This window comes from Vespula vulgaris, chromosome 3 (genome assembly GCF_905475345.1).
Source record: "Vespula vulgaris chromosome 3, iyVesVulg1.1, whole genome shotgun sequence".
NCBI lineage: Eukaryota > Metazoa > Arthropoda > Insecta > Hymenoptera > Vespidae > Vespula > Vespula vulgaris.
In genome coordinates, this window is record NC_066588.1 from 3797501 (window position 1) to 3822435 (window position 24935).

A 24935-nucleotide genomic window follows, 5' to 3' on the forward strand; every position below is an offset into this window, starting at 1 on the left:
AAGGAAGACAGTCATAATTCACAGACTGTAGGAAGGAATAACAAGCCAAAAATCAAATGATATCCATTGTGATGTGATATTTTCATTTACTTCGATTAAAAATTTGTCCATAGCTTCTCTATCAAAATTCTATAAATAATTTAATCGATTTATATAATATATCGAGAAGATTGGAACGCCCTGTATGTACACATATATGTACATACGTACGTACATAGATACGTATGTATGTCGACGAAGTGTGTACATATATACATAAAAATAAATTGAATTAAATTGTTTCTCTTATTTCTTTTTCTTTTTTGCTACATGCATACATATATATATATGTAAATGATGATCAGCAAAAAGATCGTCGTATCTTTACTTACACACACCTTTATCTAAGTAGAACACGAATGCACATTGCATGTAAGAAAAAAAAAAAGAAAAAAAAAAGATAAGAAATAAACGTGTAGATATATTAAATTCATTAACTAGTTTTATGTATGTATCTATCGATCCGCTGTAACATAATTCGCCGTTTGTCCTGACCCTGTCCACGTGTTCACCAGTTTTGCTCTTAATGGTTGAAATTCAATCTCAGATTTAGATATTCCATACTCTTGCAATTTACTTTCATATACTGATAATAAATCATCGTGTGCTTTACAAGCTTTAGCTAATTCGTATTGGAGATCTTGTATCGCTGTATTTTTTCGATTCAACATATCCTAGAATGTCACATTAAAAGGTAAGATAAGAAAATAAAGTAAATTAAAAAAGTAACGCAAAAAAGAAATTATATATATATATTAATATATATATATAATAATTATAATAAATATATATATATATATATATATTCGAATGTATGTATAATTTCTTTTTTCTTTATTTTTTAATAATTCTATATTATTATATAACATAGAATTTTTGATGCAACATAAAAAGAAATTATAAATTCAATACCTTCAAAAATTTGTGATTTAATAATTATTATGATTTAAAAGAAAAAATATGGAAAATTGATATATAAATAAATACCTCCAACTTTTTATTTACATTCATGACGGCTGTAGGATCTAAATGAGCAGCAGCCAAGACTTCGCTAATCTGAACTTCGCGTTGCTCTAACAATTCAGATAATTTTTCTAATTTCTTTTCTAAAAGTACATTTTTTAGGCCGGTCTTTTGTTGCAACTCCAATATGGCTGATACGAATCTAGAATGAAGATCGTCTCTTTCCGATTGACACTAAAAAAATTATTTTCTTTATATCTGTCTAATATCATAAAAATATTTATAAGGGTTTTATTAAAATTTATTAAATGTTATACTTTTTCAAAACGTAGTTCCAAAACTTCGTTCTCCCATTTTAAATTGTCATAATCCTTGGTAACCAACGATAGTTTCCTTTTTGTATGCTAAAATAATAATAATAATAATAATAATAATAATAATAATAATAATAATAATAATAATAATAATAATAATAATAATAATAATAATAACAAGTTTATATATTAATCATTATAAATTAATATATTAATCAAATTTATCTCGTAAGAAATGTTAAATGTTAAATAATCATTGCAAATTTATACTTACGGATAAGCATTGCTTATCTTTCTCATAATTAACAAGTTGTCGTGTATAATCGGCTACTTTTTCTCTCAAACTCTTTAATTCCGTAGAAAATTGTTTATTTTCCGCTGTTAACTCACGTACTTGTTTTTTCATTCTATCCTCATTATTCTTCATTACTTCCATTTGTTCCTATGTAAAAAGAAAAAAAAAAAAAACAAAAAATGTATAATATTTGTAAACGAATTAACAAAAAAAGAAAGAAAAAAAATTCCAAATTCGAAGGTGAAATCTTTTTTTTTTTTGGTTTTTTTTTTACCCTATTAATCCATACGTACCTTTATACTTTGAATAAGTGACAAGTTATTTAGAGTAATATCATTATAATAATTTTTCATATCTGTAAATGCAGTTTCATGATTTTTAATCAAAGTAGAAATTTGCAAATTTTTTCTCTCCTCTATTTCGGTTATCTCCATTTGATGTTTCAACATGAGTGACTCGTATTGATTCGTTAATTTTTGCTCGTACTTTTGTTCCAATTCTATTGCCTCTGATTCGAATTTTTTCATAATATTATTTATTTCTTCGGCATGATGCTGTTAAAAAATAAAAATCAATAAAAATTTTATATTATTTCTAAATAAAAATTAATTAAATAAAATTGTTAATATCATATCAATGATATTACTTCCATATGCTTTAATAATATTACGTATTAATTATCATTACATAAAATTGTACAAAAAAATACGTCCAATTTTTTGGATGAATTCCTTAAGAAAAAAAAAAAAAGAAAAGAAAAGAAAAATCCAATATTAATATTCGCTAACATCAGTTGAATATTTTTTTATATATAAGATATATAATAATAGTTTGTAAAAAATACAAATATATTAAAATTTATGTAGTATACAAAAAAATCATGAAATGATTATTATCTTACGAGTTTCAATTCATGCATTTCATTCAAACGAGCCACTTCCTGTTCCCTTTGTGCTTTCTTTAATTCCTTTTTATCCCTAATGAGCTCGTTCTCTTGAGATATGTGATCATCTTGCGCCAGTTTAAGAGCAACCAAATGGTCTGCCTTTGTTTCAGACAAATTAGTCTGGTGTTCGTACATCAAGTGTTTTACTTTTTGTTTGTACAATTTCATTTCTTCATCGTGCTTTTCCTGAAGTTCTTCTTTCTCTCGTTCTTTATTTCTAAACAAAAAAATATATATATATACGTACAGCATATATTATTTTATATATACTACTCTTAAATAACACACACTATACTTTAATTATACACTGAATAATTCACAATGAAATACAGAGTATTTAAAAAATTTTTTAAATAAATAGATACATATATATATACATAATATATATAATAACATCTATATAAACTAATTAATAAATATAAATAAATATAAAATCATATTATTTAATTATTTTTAAAAAATATTTTTCTTATATTATATCAAAATTTTTATTGAAATTGACTATTGTGTATATAAAAAAAATCGATATTACAAAAATATTTTATAACATTTAAATAAATAATAAGTACCTAACAACGGCACGTGCTTCGTCCAATTGATGTCTCGATATTTCCCAAAAAGTACGTAATTTGTCTCTTTCTAATTGAAAGAAATTTCTTTCCTCTCTTTCACGTTCCATCTCTTCTAATATCTTATGAGCATATATCTCAAGTTGTTCTCTGTTCATTTTTGCTGTGTCCACCCCGTCGACCGTATCCATTGCCTTACCCTTTGCTTTTTTAGGCCCCTATAAAAAATATTTCACATAAAACAATAAAACAATTTTCTCCAATTTTTATTCCATTAAAAAAAAAAGAAATTATTTAACACAAAAATTATATGTAAGAGAACTATAGTATATTAAAATAAAATAACTCACCATTTTTGTTCGTTCGAAACTTCACTGTAAAATATCTTTTTAAACACACTTAAAATAGTTTCTTGATTACAATATATATCCCAATAATTACATGTGTTTCATAATGAAATAAATAAGGTAAAGTGTTGCGTATAAAAAAAAAATTAATGAGTTTTCTTTTCTTTTTTCTTCCTTTTTTTTTGTGGAAGAAAAAGAATTAAAAAGTAGTTTGAGACACTGAACTATCAAGTTAATGACTTCAGTCTCGTGGTACAGAAATGTTTGGCAATTTAGTTACCAAGCAACAGAATCTATATGGTATACTTGTATACTTCGACATAGTTTACAACCTATCAGAGACTATGCCATAGTTGTTCTTTTGCCATTCCAAAGTTTCAAATTAAAAATGAGTCGTAGGAACAAAAGGGAGACTATAAAAAAAAAAAAGAAAAAGAAAGAAAGAAAGAAAAAACAAGAAATTGTCAAATCTTACGGAAAATATTATAAATCATTTATTATTTATACGATTATATTTCTTTAATTGATAAATACCTCGAAATGATAAGTGTATGAAATATTTGGTGGATCATTTCGCGTTTTTATTAATAATTTTAATTCCAATTAGATCTAGATTAATATATTCACGTTTTTTGTTTGGTATTGTACATAATATCGAAATCATCGTATTTGCAATTATAATTCATACAGATATTTAAAAAATTTACAAATTATTTCACAATTGTTTCTGTTCAATTTCCAGCAAATACGAAATATCACAGTATTACTGACAAAAAATTAGTAAATAGTTAAAAAGAAAATTGTGACAGGAATGATAAAAAGAAATGTTACAAAATTATTTCATTACGCATCATTTGTCGTATATTAACTCTCGACGTATTTTGTTTTTTTTTCTTTTATATATATACTAAAAATATATATGTTTTTAAATCTTACAAATATTTATTGCCAACATACATATATAAGTGTATTTGCTGGTTTATAACACATATAATGAAAAACGTATAAGATTGAATTTTTTAAATAATTAAAATTAATCTCTCTAATCCTAAAATGCATATAAAATCATACATTGTAAATCATAAAATGGTTAAATAAAAAGCCAGCCTTGTTTCAAATAGTATACCATCAATTTCTCAAAAATCTGTAGTATTATAATGATCAATATTTATGCATTTACAACATAAGCACATTACCTTTTAATTTTTTTGTGCTCTAATATATATATATATATATATATATATATATATATATATATACATATAAAACATATATTATAAATATTAAGTGAATATTAAGGTAGATTCTTATACGTCAACTTTGCAAAGCCAATTCTAAATATTTTTGTTTTTTTGAGAACTACACTTATTAAGGAATATGACTGATCAAATTGATAATTGATATATTACAGTGCAAAAGAAATTATGCATAGCAATGAATATCATTTATTTATCGTTAGTATTATTCTAAGCAAATCCGTTTAACAGGTCAAGTATTGATATCAAATAAAAGTTCTTAAAACCCACGATAAGAATCTGTAAGTATTTTTTTCTTTCTTTCTCTTTTTTTTTATTTTACATATCATTCCAACTTGTATTAAAAAATCTTAAGAAATATTATATATTAATAGATAAGCTGCTAACTAGTCTAAAATGTTTGTTCTTTATTTTTTTTTTGCTGATATTGTTTTATGATACCCCTAATATCCAGCCAATTAATAATTTCTTTTTATTTATTTTTTTTTTTTTTGTACATACTGGAATTTATGCTATATTATTCGTTATACAAATATTCGTTTACAAAGAAATATAAACAATAATATATGCAAACTAACGTATCAATAAAATGTATATACGATTATTATAAAACATGCACGTATAATAAACATATAGACGCAAACCTTGTAATAAAATATTATTAAAACTCAGTGATACCTAGTATACCTGAACGCAATTAAATTGTGTATATGTGTAATACATAGATATTAAGAAAAAAAAAAAAATAAGTATACGAATTAAATTATGAGGTAGACCTATCCTATATAACGTATAAAGAATCAGACGATTCATATGCATTTGGGTTTGGTCCATTATTACTTATATAAATTATATGATGTTTGTGCCCAGAATAAGAACATATGCGACAATCACGTAACCCAATCTTAACACAAATACCCTGACATTTGAAAACTTATAATAAATAGTAATAAATAATAAATAATGTGTATTTCGTAAAAGAGCCTGCAACGATACACTGTAAACCATATAGAAGCATTAAGTCATTATGCATTTATTACAATTAATATTACGTGATTAACGCATAAATTCTTCGAAAACGAATCAAATATAAGAACAGATACATATATATATACATATATATATATAAATATATATAATATGTATACACATATACATGAATAATATATGTGTATATATATACATATAAATATATACATACATATATTAAAGAATTAACACTTTGTATGAGTTTTTTATAGTAAATTTTCCCAGCTGGAATGCTATGTATAAAATAAACTTGCTCAGTTTATTTCTCCTTTAAATTGCAATAAACATCCCACTGCTCCAAAATAACCCTAGATAGGAAAGATATTTTATTAAATAGAAAAGAAATCTTTTTCTTTTATATTGTCTATTATTTATCTTATGTGTCTTACCTCATGCTCTAAAAACAGAGCTTTCATTGTTCCTTTAGACCAATAATCCATAGCATAGGCCAATAATTTCATAGAAATAGGATTGACCCTGAGGAAATTACCAACAAATACCACCTAAAAAGAAATGTTTACTTTTTCATAATAAATGGAATTCACGTTTTTTGTTTGGTATCGTACATAATATCGAATTCATCTGATTTGCAATTATAATTCATACAGATATTTAAAAAATTTACAATTCATAATAAGTCGGAATTAATTAATACGTTTCTTATAAACATTATTTAATATGGTTTATTACCCTCTCTATCTTTTCATTAACAGCACACATACGTGCTATGGAACCAATATTATTGGTGATAGTGACAAGAGTCGCACGTGCAAGGTCTTCCTTCGTAACAGCATTACGACGTTCTTTAGAATTCATTTGTCCAAAACTAAACAAATCGGACAAATAAATTATAAGTGAATAGAAGAATATAATTAATGGAAAAAGTATGTAAATAATAAATTGATGTTATCAAATGCTATTTACCTGCTGGCAACAAGATCTCCAGGAAGACCAAATGGCTCGTAATCACCCCCATAAATGTCTTTCACTAATTTGTCTACTTTAGTGTTGTCACCACCTGTTGCTAATTCAATTGCTTCTTCGAAAGTGTTACAACCAGTAAGTAAACAACACAATCCTAAGAATGTTCCACCACCTAAACTATGAAGTTTATTTATGTGTTACAAATGAGATTCTTCAAAATCATTTAAAATAATTATTAACATTAGAATCATTGTATAGACAACTTACCTCGTTCCAGATATCCTCTTATAATTTTCTGGTCCATACACTGCTAATATACTGACACCTGAACCTATATTTACTAACTGTTGCAAGAAATTTCAAATAATTAATACAATATTCTATACATTTTTCTGCTTTTTTTAAATAATATTAATATCATACCAAGAATGGATAAGGTTCAGAAAAATCATATGGTATTTTTTGACATCTGCTATTATCTGTTGGATAAGACCAATAATAACATTCGTGTGGATTAGTTATTTCTACATAAAGTATGCCTCGTATTAAGCTGTCCAGTTCATCAAACTTTGCCAAACTCATATTTACTTCCTGTAAATTAAACCACGTAGCTACACAAATTCATCGTAAATGATTAATAATGTTGATCTGAATTCACAAATACTTTTTTGAAATTTTCTTCAAATTTGTAGGCTCCACCTCCAGTTGCACAAACAGTGGTTACAAGATTCGCCATACCTTTAGATTTTGCTAACGCTAGAAAGTTTCCCATCTCGCTGGTAGGGAATCTAATAAAATGTAAAGTACCACGCCTGCCTCTAATATAAACATTATCCATCTATAAAATGAAATGAAATAGAATAGAAGTAATTTATAACTTATTCATATGCAAATACAAATACAATCAATCTCATACCTGTAAATGCGTATCTCGATGACCTGTTTTTCCATAGGCTGAATTTTTTGTAAGATATCGCCGAATATTTTTAAGAGTTTCAAGTTCTGCGTCAGCTTCATCTCTCGTTATATCTTTAGGTTCAAAATATACTAATTTGCATAATGTACCACCTATATCCATCCCAAACCACGGCATTGCTATAAAAAATAATTGTATATAATAAGCTCAAATATACTAATATATATGATATATATATATACATATAATATTTGAAATACTTTCATAAAAAAATAATTACTATAAAAAGAAAACAGCTAATGTTTTATAAATAAAAATATATTATATACTTCTGGAATTTTAAAAGGGTTCATTATAATTACTTCTACAAATGTTTTACAATATTGGAAAGTTAAATTGAATAAAGGCATTAAACATGAAGCTATATAATAAATAAATCAAAAGTTATAACAAATGCAAAACAAAATATAAGCAATATATATATATATATAAAATACAAGTACAATAGTAAAAATATATATAATCTACATATAGCATAAACAACAAGATTTAATATAAATACTATAAAAATAAAGATAAAAATAAAATTGGCTAATCTAAGCACACATACAATTTACGGACTCACACGGTGGTGAATTATTTTTTGACTCGCTTTCCGCCACTTCTGTTCCAGAATAACCATTTGATGCCATGATTTTATTGTTCAAATTTTTCTTAAAACTCTGTGGACTCATTATTAGATTCTAAATTTTTTATTGTAAATGTCTGTAGTATCACGAACAACTTCTTTGCTATAAAACAGAATAATTTTATAAAAATAATTTTTATAACATTTTAATTATATCCAACATTAAATATATTAAAATGTATTATCTTACATAAAATTTAATAAAACCATATTTATAGAAAAATATTAAATGATCTATTCGATTAAATAAAATAGAATATAATAGTTCTTCTCATAAAAGTAAGCCCTAGTTATGTATCACTCAATACGTCTGATTTATAACAACTTACACTCAAGCATAGCTAACTTTATAAATGGAATGAACTCTGTAAGGCCATTTATCTTCATACAAGAGGCAAAGGTTATACCTTAATTATGCATGCCATGGATAGGAAACGTGAATAGATATTAACATAAAGTTGCGTAAATGATAATACTTTTAAATATATCATATTCTTTCTATTTTCTTTTATAAATTATTTTACAAATTTTTATTTTTATTTCTTTTATTTTATTATATTTTATTATGCCTCTACGAATTTGCATAAGTATGTATGTGTATGTGTGTATGTACATGACGAACTTTCCCAATTAATGAAAAAAATAATAATAATAATAAATAAATAAATAAATAAATAAATAAACGAACATTTTTGAAAAATGCAATTTCTTTTATGCAAGATTCGTACCTTTATAAAATTAAGAAAATAAATCACGTTGAAGAGATACGTTGAGAAGCATATCTATCGAGAAAATAATCGAAGAAAATATTTACCAAAACAACAACAGCAAACAAACTTATTTATCTTCCGTCATCACATAACATGTTCTAGATAAGAATAAGAGAAACACTTTGATAGGAAATGCCACAATGACCCCCTTTTTTATATTCGTGAATACCATAAAATTATTTCTTAAAACTAATTCTTAAAACATTTGGAACTAAGCTGATCAAATTATTTATGAATCACAAACTCAAATAAGATCAAAATAATATTAGAAATAACGGTTACGGAATCGACTTGGAAAACGAATGATATTCTGACGAAAGAACGCATCGTCATCAATTTTGAAAGAGAGATCAAGAGTCATACGATCGGTTAACAGGACGTGACCTAAACTTTTTGGGAATTCATGTGACACCTATGATCATATTTCTTTCCTTTTTTTCTTCTTTTTAATCTTATTTTATTTTGAATATAAACCGAGACAAAAATTCAATTAATATGATAACTTATCAAGCGAGAGCAAAAAAATGAAAGAGTGAGAGAGAGAGAGAGAGAGAGAGAGAGAGAGAGAGAGAGAGAAAATTGAACAAGAATAACCAGCGTGTATACACTGTCAAAATGTCGGACAGTGGCCAAAGCAAGATTGTTTATATCTGAAGTCTGATTAAAGTAAGAGAACAAAATATAAAAAATTATTGTCTTAATAATTGCATTAAAAATGATACTTTAAACGATAAAATAGATACTAACAATGTGAAATGTTTTTTTGGCTTACCCAAAGGCGTCATTTTGTGCGAAAAAATTCAAATACAAAATCTTCTGAATCATTAGAAATATCCAAACATATTATTATTGCTTAACGCAAATATACCGTTTTAGTCGTCGGTTATCTTTCCACGTTTTGCGGTAATCTGGCCGATCCTTCGATCAGGGACTTGTATTTTCCTTTTATTGACACAGAATCACGAATACGTGAACGTTGATCCATAGTATTTCCTTTTCTGTTTACACCTCCATCACGTCGATTTCACCATGAATACAAAATCATATGTTTTGTATCGATTTGTTTTATTAGACGAAATTATGAAACTCAATTGACTGATAATAATTCACGTATGCGTTCTTTTAGATATTTATCGTAATTACAATTAATTACAATAGATAGTACTAATCAACCGTAACGCAAGAATTTGTCAGATAAGTGCATAACTTCTAGCGCCATCTTTCTTTCTTTCTTTCTCTTTCTCTCATTCTCACTTTCGCTCTCTCACTCTCTCTAATGGTATACTGATCGATTAAGGAATATACATATATACTTACATATACTTTTAATAAGGGTTCATTCAAATTATATAGGGTTATATATGAACAAAATTCTCGACCTGTTTTTAATCTTTAAGCTTGTTTCTGTGTTATATTACACACAATTATTTTTTTATATACATATTTTATATAATTTTACATTTTTTCTTACTATTTTTATAGTTTAATGATAGTTACATTAAAAGAAAAAGCATATATATTTGCAATTCTCTAGAATCAAGAATAAATATATATATATATATATATATATATATATATATATATATTTAAAAGTATTGGATAATATATCACTTTGAAAGTATATATATATATACATATATATATATATATATATATATATATATATATATATATATATATTAGCAATAACAAAAATACATAAGATTTAATTTTTAATAGTTTATTTTTTATATTCTTTCATACACACGATACAATATACTACCTTACGTGTCTACTATGCAACAATACTTAAGAGCATTGTACGCGAGCCATCATAGAAATTTTCTGTGCTTTTTGTACTATATCTGGACAACGACGACGACGTACAAGTCTACAGTCCTGGAAAAATCCTTCGTTTCTTGGAAAGCCATGTGACCCATCGGAATAAGTCACCAAACCTATATTACAAAGTTATATTATATTTAATATAACTTAAGTAAATATTACGTTTAATGCAGAAAAGAAATATTTCTTTGTAATGATTACATCTTTATAAGTTTTCTTATACAAGTATTACAAACCTAAGCCCCATACTCTTCCACCACGAAATTCTCCTTCGAACTTCATTCCATCGGCTCTCCAAAATACTCCATGTCCGTGAAACCAACCCTGCATAAATTCACCTTCGTATCTAAATGTATTAATAAATAATATTATTTTAACTGTTATAAAGTTATACAAAAAATAAATGGATAGTTGGATAGTCCGGTAAATAAAATGATAAATAAAATGACATACTTTGCTCCATCGGGAAATATAATAATGCCTAAACCAGAACAAAGGCCATTTTGAAAGGCACCGTCGTATCGTGTACCATCAGGAAGAAGTAAAGAACCAGCACCATGTTTCAATCCTCTGTTATTCCAATCTCCAATATATTTTGTGCCATCATCATATTTGTATGCACCTGTCTTAGCCACACCTATAAACAAATTTGATAACGATAATGTTTCAACGAATTTAAATTATTTTTTTTTGTTCACAAATACATCCTTTTGTATATATGAATAATTATTGCAAGATTTTACAATATATTTAACTTGTTTTTTATTTTATATGTACAATAAAAAACAAAGAAATAAAAGTTCTTGCTGCTAAGGTCTTACCATCACCCATGTTTCCAACAAACTAATTTTATTAGTAGGAACTTTCAGGTTTAAATTCAATTACTGAAATTAATTCTTTATTTGATTATGAGCAATATGTACAGTACAAGTCTTGCACGTTATATAAGTAATGCTGCTTCTTTTTAAATTCATAAATAAATGTTCATATAAATATTAAAGTTATATTTTAATCAAATGTTAGTAAATGTAATTGTACTACACATCGTATCAAATAAATATAGTATCCAAAGTAAATGCATATAATCAAAATATATACTATTATTATATGCGCAACGATCTATTAAATCGGTTATAAAATTTGTGTACACTTTTAAGAATGTAGACATTTGTACATATTATGCATATACGTATTAGTTATTTTTTTGTAATTTTAGATATGTGTACTATACTTTATTTATTATTCGTAACAAGATATTCAGCGATCGAGATGTTTTACATGATTTTCAACCAGTAAATAAATTTAGGAATATAAAAAAGTTAAAACAAGTTAACAAATTTTATTATACTATATAAATTTATACTTGAAAATTTGTGATCAATAAATTCAACCAGTGTAAATTATTTACTAGTTCATTGTTCTTTGATTCCACCGGGCGCACAAACTAAAAACCAACGTGTTCTGGCTTTTACAGCAGCTTTCCTTACTAAACGTTTTTTATCATCAAGAACCATCTTAAGCTTTTCTAAGACATTTGGTTTATATACATTAACCAATACAGCAGAATAATTTGTGTAATTTGTTAAACAGTCTAGAGCCGTTATTCTGATATCCTGAAAAATATAATTATTATATAATCAATATAAATAATAATTAATGTAGATAATTACCATTAATTTATATGTTGATAACTCCAAAAGTTTTGGAATAAAACATTGCATTTTATCTGCAAATATTTCATTTTTTGTATCCAGCAAAAGTTTTAAAACTATCAAGGCAGAGAGAACCAATTGTCCATTGTCCAAAGATAGAGATTCAATTAGAAGAAAAACTAACTGTCGTTAAAAATGCATATTATTATTATTATTGAGGGAATAACGATATTAATAAATAAATAATATAAACTTACTTCTGATAAATGCATGTATAATAGTTCAGTAGGCATTTCTTCTATTAAATAAGTTAAAGCAATTAAATAATTTTGTCTTGAATTATTGAAAAAACTATTATTTTGCTGTAATAAATGCTGAAATATTCTTTGTTTATAAAAAATTTTTATATTACAAAAGTTTTCAGATGTTAAAGTATCTTCCATTTTACATGTTAAAGTTTTATATTCTTGAGCTACATATTCACCTACTTCATTATGTTTGAGCATTTCTGTAAGCTATAAAAATATAATATTGTTATAATTATTAATTTTCTTAATATAATGGTATCTTGTATATAGATAATTTTTATCAATATTAAAAATCTATACATACAATATTGAGACAATCTTGAGAGAGATTACAACTTCCTTTTGTAACTGCTGCTTTTGTTAACCAAATATGTAAAATAACAGTTGCCTTTTTAATATTTACATTAGAAGTTGATTCCAAATTTTTCTTTATTTTTTCTTGAAGATATATCAAACTATTTTTAAAATGTTCTGTATTATTCATTTTGTTTAGTACCACAGAAAGTAGTTGACAAGACATTGTTCTAGTAATAGAATTAGAACTATTGATAGCTAAGTTATATAAACTTTCTAATAAACTATCATCAAGTGTTAACTTAACTTCTTGTCTTAAAGAAATAAGTAGACTGATTATCACAGTAACGACATTTTCGCAAGTGTTATTTGTTATAGTAGCAATATATTTATCTGTAATTATTTGTTGATCCTCAACAGAAAGACTTCTTACAATGCATTGACAAATGCTTGATATAAGGGATAATTTATCAGCAGAAATATTTGTTGTAAACGAAATTAATTTATCAACGATGTTACATTCATTATACAAAAAATATTGAATATCAGAAGTACTGTTTCTAGTTGAAATAAGTTTATGGATACACTTTAATGCAGCAAGACTTATCTCTGAATTAAGAGAATTTCCTATAGCAAGAACTTTTGGTAATATTTCATTGGCTAATTCAGGAATCTTTGCAATTATAGATAATGCTTGTAATCTACGAATTTTAATTTTTACATCTATATCGTCTGAAACATAATAAAACAGTACTTTAATATTTGAAATTAGCATGGATTATTATAAAAAATGAAAAAAAAAAAACAAATATTGAGAGTTAAATAAAAATAAATCCATTAACTATTTACCTTTATCAATCTGAAGTTTTTCCTGAACCAATACTAATACTTCATCTGGATATAAATTAGCAAATGCTGCCAGGCATGTATGACAAATGTTTCTCATTTCTTCGCAACCAGTGTCAATTTCATTACATATAGTATCATATAATAAAATTCTATGAGTCTCTTTTAAATAAGCTCTTTGTATTGTCAAACCAACAAGTATTTTAATTCTTAACTCTATAGATTGTTTTGATAATTCATCAAAATACAGTTGCGGAATGTCCGTCCAAGTTAATTCTGGAACATCTATAAAAACATTACATCCATTAAAATATTTTTTTCTATCATTACTATACAAATTCATATCTACGCTTTTATTCAAGTATCTTAATCTTTAAAATAGATTAATTTAGATTAATTAAATACATACTTTTGATAGAGAAACCTAAGTCAGAAGAGATTTTCATAAAATTATTTAAAGCATCCATTATGATGACTTTATCCATCAATGTATTTTTAGTAGAATATTGACCAAGACAAATTGGCACTATGACACGTAATACGTATATACAAGTTTGCTTGTTCACCATTGCTACAGACTCCAATAAATTTTCTGCTGGTCTAAATAAACTAAGTTGTACATCACATAAAGATGTTTTAGTATCCGTTAATATTTTTTCAATAAATGTTTCATGAACTTTTTCATCTGCAGATATAACTTCAATTAATGCAGCCAATGTCTTAAGAGTAGCATTTTTTATTTCTGGATCTCCACCAGGCATAACTTCTTTTCTTATAATAGGCCAAAGTTCCGAAAGATATGGCTCCAATCCGTTCACACCAAATACATAGGCTCCTTTACATAACAAATCCAATGAATCCAATTTTGCAACTTTAAGATTGGAAGATAATTTGTCTGATATAAGTGGTATACAAAATTCTGTAAATTCGGGAGTTGCATAGAGGCAAGGTGCTAATGATTCAGCCAAATCTTCTCGCGTTATACCGACCACATCTGATCCAACCTGAAAATATAATCGTGCTATATATCATATATATTTTTTTAATATCATACATTTGTAATTACAGATTATAATTACAGGATTAAAATCTATTGGAAAGTAACATGATATAACATCAAACATTTCTTCTGCTAAATGTCCTAATGGAAATTCTTTTATAAAATTTGGAAGTATATTAAACAGTAACATAAGATTTCTAGGGTCACGTTCGCCATCGATAGAAGATATAACCCCATAAACAAACTCAGGTCCTATTTTTTTCAAGTCATCTAATCTATTTTGTAATAGTGTTTTAAAGATGAAGTAGATGTTACGACGATCTGGTAAAAGTTGAGATTGACACTGAACATGTTCAAACATTTTTGTGAATAAACAAGCTGGTGCGTCATGAGGTAAATGAATCATTTGAACCTAAAAAAAAAGATTATAAAATATATACGATATAGATAACAATTGAATTATTTCGAAGATATAAAAATATTTACATACTATTGCTAAAATTCCACGAAGAACTACTGGTATAATACTATGATGATCTTTCAATCTATCACAAAAGAACATTGTGATAAAATGTAATTCAGATTCATTAAGAAAATCATTAGGTAACTGAGACAATACTGAGGAAAGTGCTGTGACTCCTCCTTCTCGCACGCTAACATCCTTATTTGTTACTAAAGAACCTAATTCTTCAACAAATGTGGATAATTTTAATTTTCCTAGTTGTATCTCTGAAATATCGTTGAAATAAAATATTAATAAATATTTTACAAATAAATTTTAAATATATATACTATTTAATACGAAAATTCTTGACATATTATAAATTTTTAAATAATTTTATTTTTTCTAATCGTTAAATGATCATTTATATCTACTAACACGAATAAAAAATTAAATTTATTATTATTTTATTCTTTATTACAATATGATAAAAAAATTCTTGTAAGGTTGGAAATTTTATTAAAATATACTTTATATAAATATCAAGGCTTTCTGCAACATGTTGATATAAATCGAATAATTATGATAATTAACTATAATACGCACCTAAGGCTATGTCCTTACATAGTGAAACCAACGCAACGTTATCATTAAAATTAGCCGATAACCTCTCTGCAAGAGTGGAACTTGCTGGAGAAGCCATCTCCAAACATGCCTTTAGACTAAATGATCTAACAACGGAATTATTGTGCGAGTTAACCTAAAAGAATTTATCGGATGCATTCTCCATTTAATTTTAAAGCAAATTTTTTACTCGAGAATATACACACACACACACATATATATATATCGATATAGATATAGATATATATACACATGTATAATATATGACTCAATTATCGATCATCGCAAAGAGACACAAATGTGAATAGAATAAGTGATAACATTCCTGAAAAAAAAATTAAATATGATTTACACAGTGAAATTCAAACATTTCATGTTTCTATTTTAGGTTAGATTATAGCGCCCCTTGTGGCTGCGGGATCATACTATATAAAACTAAAATGGATGAAAATGGCATGTGAGGTGTTGTTAAATTTCAGTGAAATGTTTAGTTTCTTCAGCCGCCTAGAATGGGAGGCTGCATAGGCATAACAAGGGCAAGAAATGCCTCAGTCGATGATACATCGGGAAATTCAACGAGAACTAATTCAGGTAAAAATTTAACCAAAATCGGTCATCTATAAATTACGCCTAACTTTAACTAACCTTGAAGTAGTTTTTCTTTTACCTTCGTGTCTACTCTGTAATACGTCTTATATGTATACACCTGACATAATTTGTTCGAAATAATATCATTCGTAGTTATGTTTTCTTTATTATACTTGGCTATGTGAAGTATTATAGTTTCAAAAACGGTATGTATCCTTATAAAATTATTTATGTTTTATTTCAACATTTGCATCAGAAATAACATTAGCCTATAAAATTTGTAAAATAGTAAATAATTTTTTTGTTTTTTAATTACACGAATATGTGAATATATACTAAATCGAAAATAATATCTTTAAAATATATACATGTAATATTTTTTATTATATGTTACATTATTTATACAGGAAATTCAAGAAAAAATCACCCACTTTGCCATGAGGTAATCAGATGGAAGTCAGACGTACCTTTAACTGAAGGTCAACTAAGAAGTAAAAGAGATGAGTTTTGGGATACAGCTCCTGCATTTGATGGAAGAAAAGAAATATGGGATGCATTAAGAGCTGGTGCGACAGCAGCTGAAGCACAAGATTATCAATTAGCACAGGCTATATTAGATGGAGCTAATATTTCTGTGCCAAATGGTTTCTTAACGGAATGTTATGATGAATTAGGTACACGATATCAAGTCCCTATTTATTGTTTATCATATCCTATCAATATTGTAAAAGAAGATAGTGGCAGAGATTCACCAGCAGATTGTTCAGGTAAATAATTATATAATTGATATATCTAATGTAAAACAACAGTTCCATGTAATTAGTTTGATTAACATTATTTATTTAGAACCAGTTGATGGAGGAACCGAGCAAACTTTAAAATTACGACTATCTACAACTTTAGGGGATGTAAAATTACCTGTATACAGCAAGGATACTATTGGTATAGCCAAAAAGAAATTACAAGTATGTATAATGATATCATCATTAATATCTATCATGATATATATTTAACAATATTTGGATTTATAAAATTAGAGTCAAGAAGGCCTAGAACCATCACGACAACGGTGGTTTTTTGGTGGAAAATTATTAGGTGATAAGATGCATATAGAAGAAGCAAAAGTGCAGCCAGGTTATGTAATTCAAGTAATTGTAAATCCAGAAAAAACGGATGACAGTCCAGCTAAAACCAGTTGAATTTACATATGCATATGAAGTGATCAAACACACCACTAAACCAATAATCAATATTAAGCACATTCTTGCACATATTAAAACGAACATTTTGCACTTTTTATTGCATTCGTTAAATATAACATATTAACTGAGATTGGTTTTACATAGTAACATCAATTTAAGTTGTGAGTATTATCAAATATGCTAATACTTGAATAAATTATTTGAGTTTTACATTATATAAAGTATAGTCATTATACTTGATTATGTTTACAATTTGATATATATTACAATGTCTAGCAAAGTAAAGAGAATTGTGTGTGTATGAGAATGTGCTTATTTTACTCAATGTTATCTATTTACATGTACAGTAAAAATCGACTGAGATATATCTTCAACATCAATATACGAATACAAAATTAATACTATGCAAAGTTTTACAATTAAACATTTCTATCTAATTGACATTGAAATGATTATCGTCATATATATTGTTACCAATGATAGTACTGGTGCTGTAAAAATATAAAAATATTTATGTAAGAAACTATAAATATCTTGTTGAAGGCTATTACATAATTAACAATCAGACAAATAAAATGTATCATTCATATTGGAAATTACAGCGATATTGTTAATAGTTTATCAGAGCAAAGTAAGAATAACTTGATGGACAATAACAGAGAATGATTGCAAGGTCATAAATACAAATAATTTTTTTCTGACGTCCTGATGTAGTAACTAACTTTTTTTTATTTAATTTTCTCTCTCTCTCTCTCTCTCTTTCTCTTTCTCTCTCTCTCTCTCTCTCTTTCTCTCTCTCTCTCTCTCTCTCTCTCTCTCTCTCTCTCTCTCTTTTTCTTTACATACTTCTATAGTTAAATGAATGTAGTATGTTTTCGTAAATTTTATGAATATATTATTAAGTACATTTAATTTTCCAAAGATTTTACAGCACCATATATTTCATTAAATCTATAAATCTAAATATTTTACAGCAATGTAAAGAATTATGAAAATCATAACTTTGCATACTTTGGAAAACATATAATTTGATATGGCCTAAAAATGGCCTAAAATCTATGATTCCTTCCTGTAAGTACTACTAAGATAATAAGATAAGGTCTTTAAAAATAATTTATAACCAGATGAAGAAAATAAGACTATATCATGTGGAGATGACATGTGGAACTGAAATTTCATCTTTAGCGCAGATTTATTTATAATGTTTATCATTTGTATCATGTTTTTCATGATTTCATCTATATATGTTGTTGCAATATGCACTTGTGGATAAGGGGTTGAAATAAAATTGCTAACACGTTGCTAGTCATATCTTTGACATCATTTAATTAAAAGTTTTGTTCCATATGTCATACAAATAAATTATCTAAATTGTAATAATATTGCAAATATGGCATAATATGTGAATTAATTTTTTAACTTTACTAACATAACTATGACACATAGCTTATTTCATACATTCTAATTATCAATATTGGGTTGCAGTGTGACAATGTGTGTGCGAGAATATGTATGTTATTTAGGGATGTGCGAGTACTGCCTAACATCTAGTCGTTGGCAAGTTCATATTAAAATTATTAACAAAAGAATAAAAGCTGATTATGTTAATGAAAGTAAAGTACTCAACCATCTCATTAATAAAAAGAAAATCTAAATACATATAATTTCATTGGCCATAATCAATTAATGATTAATTAAAAAATATAACTATTAACATAAAAACGCGCACATGTATATAGCTCACATTATACACAAAAAGTTAAGAGCTATATTTAAAATACTAAAAAAAGAATAAATCGGATCATTTAGACTACATATATTAATGTAAAAATTTTATATGCATAGATTAATCTATATAATGATTAATTAAGTCCCATTGTCTAGAATACCAAATTCTTGGAGTATTCGCACATTCCTCATGTATTTATAATATACAGGATGGTTAAAAAACAAAGTATTGCAAGCTATTTTTTATAGAACAGTAAAGAAGGTAATTGAGTACTATGATCTGTTATTGTTAACATAAATAATTGAAATTTTATTATGTTTTTTAGGCACTTATAAAAAGTTCTTAAATTCAAAATTCAATTTAGTAATTTTTTATCAAATCACTGACGGAAATTTTATTTATCTATTATGATATTATGATCTGCTGCATTGAAACAAGAAGATAACAGATTTTCATATGCAGAAGCTTTGTTTAAAAAATAATACGTGTGGTTACTATGAAAAATATTTCAACTTAAAACAGAATGTATAATAATAGAAGATAAGTGCAATAATGAACTGAGAAAAAAGAATGATTTACTTTTCAATACAGATCATTATTTTTTTATTTGTTCAAAATCAAGAATACAACAAGAATTTTTCAAAAGCATCAAATAAAAACAAAAACAACAGAAAAATTATAAGATGAAAAAATCTTTCAAATTAAAATTAACAAGTTTTTATTTTATATAGCTGTTGCTTATTGAGCCTCTAGAGGAATAATATGTGTATAAAATGCAAAGAAATGTTGGTTGTGCACTGACTTTTTTTATTAATGAAGATATTTGAATATTGACTTGTAAACATGTATTTATATTATTTATAAAAATATCTTATACAAATTAATGATCAAATTAAATTTTCAAAAAAGTGATTCATCATTTTCATGCAATAATTAAAATTTCTTCACAAGTATGCTGGGTTTCAAAGAGTATCACTTTTTTAGAAAATACAGACTTATCTTAAATTCACAATCAAATAATAAACATTGAATCTCATAATGTTTTACTGATTCAATGAAAGCAGCTTGTAATGCTTTCCTTAAATTATCTTTTTCATATTCATAAAAATTTCATATCAAATTACCAACCAATTCAAGCTAAATATTGAAATAAGATATTTAATCTTATGTCTAATTTATTTATACATCAGTTATTATTACTTTACAAGTTGCAATTGTATTATATTTATTAAAATGATATTTACTGGATATGAAAATGTATAAAACCTATTTCATATGCAAAATGAGATATTACATATTTGAACAATCATACATTTCTTTAGCACAATGTAATAATACAGCAGAATGTTGAACAGTACTTTTGCTTCAATAAATGAGTGTAAAGTGTGTTAAATATCAGTGTCAGCTTTAAATGCAATTTGCACTGTTTAGTATATATGATTATGCTTTAATATATACTATAACATTATTCATTTTTTATATATGAATATACCAGTGCGTTTAATTTTTCTTTTATTTTTTTATTTCTTTTTTTTTCTCTTTTTTTTTCAGGGAAGGGATAAGTTTTAAAATGTTATTTCTTGCATCTTTGAATTATAGTATAAACACAAGCAAAGGTAATGTTGCATTTACTTTGTAAAACACTTTACTATAAAATACTTGTTATTAGCAACTAATTGTTGCAAAAAGTTCTCCGTGATAATAAATTTTATCAGACTGATATTAGTATTGGTATGCCAAAATTGGGTTGTCTATGATATATTGACAGAGACTGCGTTTCGATTGCTCAATTGGTATCGAGTTATAATTTATTTAAAAACTACAAAAAAAACAGAATACTGAAGAGAAATATATGAGAACACTATTTGTAATAACAATAACAGTGCTGAATGTATTTGACTAAGGCCTCTTAATAACTTAAACTTGTAATTTCTTAAACACGTTCGGCATAACATTTTTAATATAGGTTTTATCTTTTTTCCATATTATTTGCAAATAATATTAATGTGCTGTTTATTAATACTCATGATTATGTAATGTTGAGCAAAATGCGATGAACTATAAGAGTAAAAAACATTTCAAGAATGTAATATGTAAATAAACATCTTTACAATGATAAAAGTGCAATTCCAAATGCCTAATAGAGCAGTTGCTTAATATTAACATTGCTACGCTGGACCAATGCGTGTGATGTCTTTAAAGATCAAAGAATGACTGATTGAAGACAATGTAGGATAACTGCCAATAACATATTAAATATTTGTTGCTAATCAGATCTTATAAAATACAGAAAAAATTTTTGGAATTTGCAAAGAAAACATTGTGATTAGATAGTAGTTATGAGTTAAGCCACGTTTACACATTTTTTAAACTAATCAAATGAATAATGTTACTTATTAAGAGTATGAGTACAGTCATGTCCATACTGACTTACTTTTAATCAATAAAAAAATGAATGTAATATGATTATTACATGATTCACAAATATTATTCTTATCTAAGAATAGATATTTATTATTTTTTTTTTTTTTTCATATTGTAAAACCAAATACAAGTACAACAGTGAAAAATATAAATTATTCAGACTGTTACTTGATTATTGGTATGATATTTAACAAATTCACATAAATTAATTTCTATACATATTAATTATAATACAATGCATTGTCAAATAAAGCATAATGTTGTGAAAATTCTCTAGTTCAACGATTTTGCTTCCTTATTTCAAAAATAAATTTAATAAGAATAAAAATATATGTTATTAAAATTGATGGTTTATGTTAGATAACATTTTTTACTTTTCAAGGAAGAATAATATAAACTATATAAAATACATACATATAATTTTTTTTATTTAAGATATCATAAAAAAATTGTTTACATTTTCACTTTACTAACGTTTTTATATATTTTACATATTTTAACTCGTGACAAAGCCAGAGTATACTACTTAAAAGAATAAGACTACCACACTGATGAGATGCAGCTAATGGTACTGGTACATGATATAATAAAGTTAAAATACCTAAAGAAACTTGTAAGTAACCTGCACCCAGTACTGTATTTACAGCTGTTTTCCCATAGCCAGGAAGTTTATGATTTCTAGCCAAAATAGCAATAATATTTACTAATACAAAAGAAAATATACCCTGTAATAAACAAAACATTATAGATATATGCAACTAGATAATATCAAATTATACATATTGTATCAAGATTTATATCATATTTTTTACCAGATATCGATGTTGAAATTGTGCAGTGGTTGGATTTTCAGTAAAATTTTTTAATGTCTGAGGCATTGCAAACAAATCATCAGGGATCCATTTATCTGCCATTTTTGGAAAAGTATTATAAATAAGTCCAGCATCCATGCCAGCTACAAATGCACCAGACACAGCAGTCAAAAAGATCATCCCTTTTGTAGAATGAACTAAATATCTAAATGCTGTTAATTTTTTCACTGCTGCATTGAAATTTTCAATACTAAGATTGCCATTTCCTATTTTTTTTGCAGGTACTAAATAACTCAGAGCATTATATAGAAATCCTGAATATATTATAAATGCTAATCCTAAATGTGAAGCAAGACGATACTGCGATACTCTTGGTACATCTGAAGGTTCGTTAAAACGATCTTCTAAGCCAGATTTAACCATATACCACCCCATTAATCCTTGTAGACCGATCAATGATCCTAATACCGCAACACGTATTTTCATTTCTGATTTAAGCATACCAGAAAACCAAAAATATGTTGCAGGTATTAAAAATACACCGCCAATCAATCGACCCCATGTTCTATGGAAGTATTCCATCCACCAAATTCTTTTAAATTCGTCCAATGTCATATCTTTATTAGTGCTACACAAAATTGTTATATTTATAGAAATGTTTATATTTATGAAAATATAATAAAAATCATTTTCGTTAATCTTACATTTTATACTCAGGAAATTGTTTATAACGTTCAAATTCAGCATGCCACTGTTCTTCGTTAACAGGCATTTTTTCCCCAAGTAATTTCCAAGTAACCATAGACAAACCTGATTCGGTAAGTCTTGTAACACCCCCTATAATTATAAAAAAAAGTAAAGAGGTTGTAGAGATATTTATTTAACAAATATTTTTATTTATGTTTAATTTGATACATCTTACATTTAATAAAAAGATTACTAGGAAATTATAAATAATTTTAATTTACAATTAGACTATCACATCAATATTTTACTTTCCATATGTTAAATCAACAATGATTTTTATGATTCGATGAACTTGATTATAAAATATACAATAAATTATAGTACCTAAAGCAACTGCTACAAAAACCATTCCACCACAAATAAGGAGCCAAGAACCAACAATTTTATCTGAATTTTTATTTGCTTTTGACGCATAGTTTATAACTATTGTACCAGATTGTCTAAGTGATTCCTACAAATTATTAATAATGTTTAATCTGTGAAATATTAGATATATCTCTCTTTACAACATTATTAATCAGTATAATAAAATACCTTTTTCAACAAAAATGAGCTTCTTTTCATTGGTGCAAAAACATTTTGAAATACATTTACTTTTGGTATCTTGTTTGCTAATAAATTTCTCCGAGGTGGTAAACATTTTGTTAAAGTGTAGTTTGTTAAAGACTTGGAACAATATCGTGTCACGTTTAACATATTATTTAATTTTATATAAAAACTATGATCTTATTAATTCAAGATATTATATCTTGAAGTTAAGTATAATTATGATCCAAATTGTTTGTTGTTCCACAAACTATTGTTCGTATTTCTTTACGAATTAATTATATTGACTTTTATAAAGTTTCTGAACGTTTCAGTTTTTTCTTTAAAATATATTTAAATTAATTCTAATAAATAGAATCTTGCATGTAACGATGCAATTAGATATTTTATATTATTTACATATAATTGTCATCGTTTGTTTATACTTTTATAGTTTATACCGACAATATGACATTCTATAAAATTTGAGAAAAATTAAATCGATTTTAACATCAAATATGTAATATATACGACGAGCTTACACAAAAGCTGTCTGCTATATTATATATATGTTGCCAACTTCTTCTGAATTAATATAGCTATCACGTATGGTTTCTAACCTCAATGGTATATCATAAGTGTACCAATACTAGAAAATAAAAAGAGACACTTACCTCTTTATTACGATAAATTAATTTCAGAAAGATGTTGTTTTAATGTAGCACAATAATTTTATATTTTGTATGCATAAAGTGAAATTTGTACGAATAAAGTGAAAAAATATTGTACATATGTGATACCGTATATAGAGTAGTTAATTTTTCAAATGAATACGTTTAAAATTTTTAATTCTTCTATGAAT

General features: G+C 25.9%; 6 protein-coding genes across 11 annotated transcripts; 1 reads left to right on the forward strand and 5 right to left on the reverse strand.

The window, feature by feature from the left end:
* Positions 1-62: 62 nt before the first annotated feature.
* On the reverse strand, positions 63-4755 carry LOC127062683 (dynein regulatory complex subunit 4). The gene is made up of 7 exons (XM_050991319.1): positions 3127-4755; positions 2513-2774; positions 1905-2165; positions 1591-1758; positions 1320-1406; positions 1027-1236; positions 63-713 (listed from the first exon to the last, which is right to left on the reverse strand). Exons 1-7 carry the CDS (start codon positions 3315-3317, stop codon positions 495-497), a joined length of 1398 nt encoding a protein of 465 aa, XP_050847276.1. The 5' UTR covers positions 3318-4755; the 3' UTR covers positions 63-494.
* Positions 4756-5198: 443 nt separating this feature from the next.
* Positions 5199-10278, reverse strand: LOC127062686 (pantothenate kinase 3). Of its 5 annotated transcripts, none has more exons than XM_050991325.1 (10): positions 9829-10278; positions 8224-8389; positions 7599-7777; positions 7347-7520; positions 7106-7273; positions 6950-7026; positions 6683-6859; positions 6449-6584; positions 6148-6261; positions 5199-6066 (listed from the first exon to the last, which is right to left on the reverse strand). In XM_050991325.1, the coding sequence occupies exons 2-10, from the start codon at positions 8330-8332 to the stop codon at positions 6013-6015; spliced, it is 1188 nt and encodes a 395-aa protein (XP_050847282.1). In that variant the 5' UTR covers positions 8333-8389; positions 9829-10278; the 3' UTR covers positions 5199-6012. The 5 variants fall into 5 exon arrangements, with proteins under 5 accessions (XP_050847282.1, XP_050847278.1, XP_050847280.1 ...); XM_050991321.1 differs by having other exon boundaries at positions 8209-8389; XM_050991323.1 differs by lacking the exon at positions 9829-10278 and adding an exon at positions 9101-9563 and having other exon boundaries at positions 8209-8389.
* A 482-nt stretch (positions 10279-10760) lies between these two features.
* Positions 10761-12060, reverse strand: LOC127062689 (MORN repeat-containing protein 4 homolog). Its single transcript, XM_050991330.1, has 4 exons — positions 11702-12060; positions 11334-11517; positions 11117-11226; positions 10761-10993 (listed from the first exon to the last, which is right to left on the reverse strand). Exons 1-4 carry the CDS (start codon positions 11709-11711, stop codon positions 10845-10847), a joined length of 453 nt encoding a protein of 150 aa, XP_050847287.1. The 5' UTR covers positions 11712-12060; the 3' UTR covers positions 10761-10844.
* A 139-nt stretch (positions 12061-12199) lies between these two features.
* On the reverse strand, positions 12200-16446 carry LOC127062681 (MMS19 nucleotide excision repair protein). 2 transcript variants are annotated; one of them, XM_050991317.1, is made up of 10 exons: positions 16399-16446; positions 16029-16182; positions 15471-15709; positions 15060-15392; positions 14390-14984; positions 13984-14265; positions 13145-13866; positions 12790-13047; positions 12551-12715; positions 12200-12493 (listed from the first exon to the last, which is right to left on the reverse strand). In XM_050991317.1, exons 1-10 carry the CDS (start codon positions 16414-16416, stop codon positions 12293-12295), a joined length of 2967 nt encoding a protein of 988 aa, XP_050847274.1. In that variant the 5' UTR covers positions 16417-16446; the 3' UTR covers positions 12200-12292. The 2 variants fall into 2 exon arrangements, with proteins under 2 accessions (XP_050847274.1, XP_050847273.1); XM_050991316.1 differs by lacking the exon at positions 16399-16446 and adding an exon at positions 16253-16374.
* Positions 16413-22945, forward strand: LOC127062688 (ubiquitin domain-containing protein 1). Its single transcript, XM_050991329.1, has 4 exons — positions 16413-16637; positions 17042-17401; positions 17481-17599; positions 17672-22945. The coding sequence occupies exons 1-4, from the start codon at positions 16556-16558 to the stop codon at positions 17831-17833; spliced, it is 723 nt and encodes a 240-aa protein (XP_050847286.1). The 5' UTR covers positions 16413-16555; the 3' UTR covers positions 17834-22945.
* Positions 22392-24849, reverse strand: LOC127062684 (cytochrome c oxidase assembly protein COX15 homolog). The gene is made up of 6 exons (XM_050991320.1): positions 24748-24849; positions 24083-24549; positions 23873-23999; positions 23506-23638; positions 22802-23429; positions 22392-22714 (listed from the first exon to the last, which is right to left on the reverse strand). The coding sequence occupies exons 2-6, from the start codon at positions 24242-24244 to the stop codon at positions 22451-22453; spliced, it is 1314 nt and encodes a 437-aa protein (XP_050847277.1). The 5' UTR covers positions 24245-24549; positions 24748-24849; the 3' UTR covers positions 22392-22450.
* Between the last annotated feature and the right edge of the window lie 86 nt (positions 24850-24935).

Coding starts and splice junctions, on each gene's coding strand:
- LOC127062683 (XM_050991319.1), bottom strand. CDS start 3,317: ATGGATACGGTCGACGGGGTGGACACAGCAAAAATGAACAGAGAACAA. Junction 1,759..1,904: donor CACTTATTCAAAGTATAAAG/GTACGTATGGAT, acceptor CTTTTTACATAG/GAACAAATGGAAGTAATGAA. Junction 1,237..1,319: donor TGGAACTACGTTTTGAAAAA/GTATAACATTTA, acceptor TAATTTTTTTAG/TGTCAATCGGAAAGAGACGA.
- LOC127062681 (XM_050991316.1), bottom strand. CDS start 16,300: ATGTGTATATATATCTATATCTATATCGATATATATATATGTGTGTGT. Junction 15,393..15,470: donor TTCGTGGAATTTTAGCAATA/GTATGTAAATAT, acceptor CTTTTTTTTTAG/GTTCAAATGATTCATTTACC. Junction 14,985..15,059: donor TTCCAATAGATTTTAATCCT/GTAATTATAATC, acceptor TTATATTTTCAG/GTTGGATCAGATGTGGTCGG.
- LOC127062684 (XM_050991320.1), bottom strand. CDS start 24,244: ATGTTAAACGTGACACGATATTGTTCCAAGTCTTTAACAAACTACACT. Junction 23,639..23,872: donor TTTTGTAGCAGTTGCTTTAG/GTACTATAATTT, acceptor TTATAATTATAG/GGGGTGTTACAAGACTTACC. Junction 23,430..23,505: donor CAATTTCCTGAGTATAAAAT/GTAAGATTAACG, acceptor AATTTTGTGTAG/CACTAATAAAGATATGACAT.
- LOC127062689 (XM_050991330.1), bottom strand. Junction 11,227..11,333: donor ATATTTCCCGATGGAGCAAA/GTATGTCATTTT, acceptor TAATACATTTAG/ATACGAAGGTGAATTTATGC. Junction 10,994..11,116: donor TGGAAGAGTATGGGGCTTAG/GTTTGTAATACT, acceptor TTTGTAATATAG/GTTTGGTGACTTATTCCGAT.
- LOC127062688 (XM_050991329.1), top strand. CDS start 16,556: ATGGGAGGCTGCATAGGCATAACAAGGGCAAGAAATGCCTCAGTCGAT. Junction 16,638..17,041: donor TTCAACGAGAACTAATTCAG/GTAAAAATTTAA, acceptor TTATTTATACAG/GAAATTCAAGAAAAAATCAC. Junction 17,402..17,480: donor TTCACCAGCAGATTGTTCAG/GTAAATAATTAT, acceptor TTATTTATTTAG/AACCAGTTGATGGAGGAACC.
- LOC127062686 (XM_050991321.1), bottom strand. CDS start 8,332: ATGAGTCCACAGAGTTTTAAGAAAAATTTGAACAATAAAATCATGGCA. Junction 7,521..7,598: donor ATCGAGATACGCATTTACAG/GTATGAGATTGA, acceptor TTCATTTTATAG/ATGGATAATGTTTATATTAG. Junction 7,274..7,346: donor TTGAAGAAAATTTCAAAAAA/GTATTTGTGAAT, acceptor TTTAATTTACAG/GAAGTAAATATGAGTTTGGC.